Below are 2,697 nucleotides of genomic sequence, written 5' to 3' on the forward strand. Positions count from 1 at the left end.
TTTCTAAAATCCCTAATGTTTTTGCTCTCCTAACATTCTTCAATAGATTGTCTCTAAGGTAGGTGTATACAGAACGAGGTGAATAACACAAAATCAATTATGAAGTAGCTCTAAGGAAATTGGGTTTGTCACAACTGAGAACTGTTACTGAGGGTGTATTATCCTATGTGAAAACTTAATTTCTGAATTGCTTGTATCCAAAATATAGACACAGTGCCAGACGCTGGTTTACTTATGTCCTATTTTCCAATTCTCTTTGTTTCTTTCCTCAAAAGGTGTCCAAGCTACACAGACTCACAGAATCTCACAGGTGTCTCAGAATTCCTCCTCCTGGGACTCTCAGAGGATCCAGAATTGCAGCTGGTCCTTGCTGGGCTGTTCCTGTCCATGTACCTGGTCACGGTGCTGGGGAACCTGCTCATCATCCTGGCTGTCAGCTCTGACTCCCACCTCCACACCCCCATGTACTTCTTCCTCTCCAACCTGTCCTTGGCTGACATCGGTTTCACCTCCACCACCATCCCCAAGATGATTGTGGACATGCAAACTCACAGCAGAGTCATCGCCTATGGAGGCTGCCTGACTCAGATGTCTTTCTTTGTCCTTTTTGCCTGTATGGATGACATGCTCCTGAGTGTGATGGCCTATGACCGGTTTGTGGCCATCTGTCACCCCCTGCAATACCGAGTCATCATGAACCCACGCCTCTGTGGCTTCTTAGTCTTGTTGTCTTTTTTTATTAGTTTTTTGGACTCCCAGCTGCACAGTTTGATTGTATTACAGCTCACCTGCTTCAGGGATGTGGCCATTTCTAATTTCTTCTGTGACCCTTCTCAACTCCTCCACCTTAGCTGTTCTGACACCTTCATCAATGAAATGGTCATATATTTCATGGGTGCCATATTTGGCTGTCTCCCTATCTCAGGGATCCTTTTCTCTTACTATAAAATTGTTTCCTCCATTCTGAGAGTTCCATCATCGGGAGGGAAGTATAAAGCCTTCTCCACCTGTGGCTCTCACCTGGCGATTGTTTGCTTATTTTATGGAACAGGCCTTGTAGGGTACCTCAGTTCAGTTGTGTCACCATCCCCCAGGAAGAGTATGGTGGCTTCAGTGATGTACACGGTGGTCACCCCCATGCTGAACCCCTTCATCTACAGCCTGAGGAACAGGGACATTCAAAGTGCTCTGTGCAGGCTGCACGGCAGAATAGTCAAATCTCATCTTCTCCATCCTTTTTGTTATATGGGCTAGAAATGGCAGCAAAATGTAATACTTAGGCCTGCAAATCCTGCCCCCTTGGTCACGTTATTTTTGTTGCTTGATGGCTTTCATTCCTCTCTGGGTTTTGTATGTGAATATTGCTTGCTTTGTGTTGTCTTTAGTTGCAATGGGTGAGTATTCTGGTATCCTTTGTTCATCATATACATCATGAATGATGCCAATATACCTAGACAGCCTCCTTTAGTATCTGTGCAATGATCTTGATATCCAGGTGCAATCATAAATCTTTTCTTATAGACTTGAAATCCTCACTTAACTATCCAGGTGCAATCACAAATCTTTTCTTATAGACTTGAAATCCTCACTTAACTATCCAGGTGCAATCACAAATCTTTTATTATAGACTTGAAATCCTCACTTAACATTGTCAAGAGGTTCTGGGAAACTTCAACTTTAAAAAAACGAAGTGCAGCAGGTCCTGAAATAAGGTCATTCTGTTCAATGTTGTTTAGTTTTAATTTTGATGAGAAATGAATAAATTGGTTTCATGGCTCATTGTTTTGCTTGAATTGTGGTTTCTAATTTTCTGTGGAGGATGTTAAGTGAGGACTTATCGTACTTCGTATTTACCTCCCTTTTTACAGTTCTCGTGTAATTTCTATCCAAATCACATCTAGGAAAATCACTTTAGGCACCTCATGTGTGATGATGTCTATCAATGGGCTTCCCATTGGTTTTATTGAAATCACCTGGGGACCTCACAAATACTGATGCCTGGGTGTCATTACCAAAATGTATTTGAACCTGTGTGGGTTGAGGAATTTTTTTTTTTTTTTTTTTTTTTTTAAAGCACCAGGAATAGTTCAGGTGATGACGTTTCTAAAGGGATGGAGCTACAATGGGTAAGTTACAAAAGAGTTTAACGTAGCACCAGGCGACGTGATTCATTCAAATATCTTAAAATGCATTGTCATTCAGCACTGTAGAAATTTACATTGTGGCCGGGCGTGGTGGCTCACACCTGTAACCCCAGTACTTCGGGAGGCTGAGGTGGGCAAATCGCCTGAGGTCAGGAGTTGGAGACCAGCCTAGACAACATGGTGAAACCCCATCTTTACTAAAAATACAAAAATTAGCCAGGCATGGTGGTGCATGCCTGTAATCCCAGCTCCTCGGGAGACTGAGGCAGGAGAATCACTTGAATCCGGGAGGCAGAGGTTGCAGTGGGCTGAGATGGTGCCATTGTACCCTAGCCTGGGCTACAGAGGGACACTCCATCTCAAAAAACAAAAAACAAGAAAAAAAAACAAAAGAGAAAGAAATTAACATTATGCTGGGTTTTTTCACCACTATAATTTTTATTGTACATTTATTCAGCATAGATTTATACTTTCTCCTCTTTTTTCTTCTCTTTTCATATATTTTCTCCTCTTTCACTCTTGTGCATACATTAAAAGGGAAATAGAAAAGAAT

At 41.9% G+C, this 2,697-nt stretch overlaps 1 protein-coding gene across 1 annotated transcript; it reads left to right on the plus strand.

The window, feature by feature from the left end:
• Positions 1-234: 234 nt before the first annotated feature.
• Positions 235-1,777, plus strand: LOC107128149 (olfactory receptor 7E24). Its single transcript, XM_045380207.3, has one exon. The coding sequence runs from the start codon at positions 235-237 to the stop codon at positions 1,252-1,254; it is 1,020 nt and encodes a 339-aa protein (XP_045236142.3). The 3' UTR covers positions 1,255-1,777.
• Positions 1,778-2,697: the final 920 nt, after the last annotated feature.

The sequence above is a fragment of the Macaca fascicularis genome, chromosome 19, assembly GCF_037993035.2.
Source record: "Macaca fascicularis isolate 582-1 chromosome 19, T2T-MFA8v1.1".
Classification (NCBI taxonomy): domain Eukaryota; kingdom Metazoa; phylum Chordata; class Mammalia; order Primates; family Cercopithecidae; genus Macaca; species Macaca fascicularis.

Excerpts from the sequence above, each read along its gene's own strand:
- LOC107128149 (XM_045380207.3), top strand. The coding sequence starts at position 235 with ATGTCCTATTTTCCAATTCTCTTTGTTTCTTTCCTCAAAAGGTGTCCA.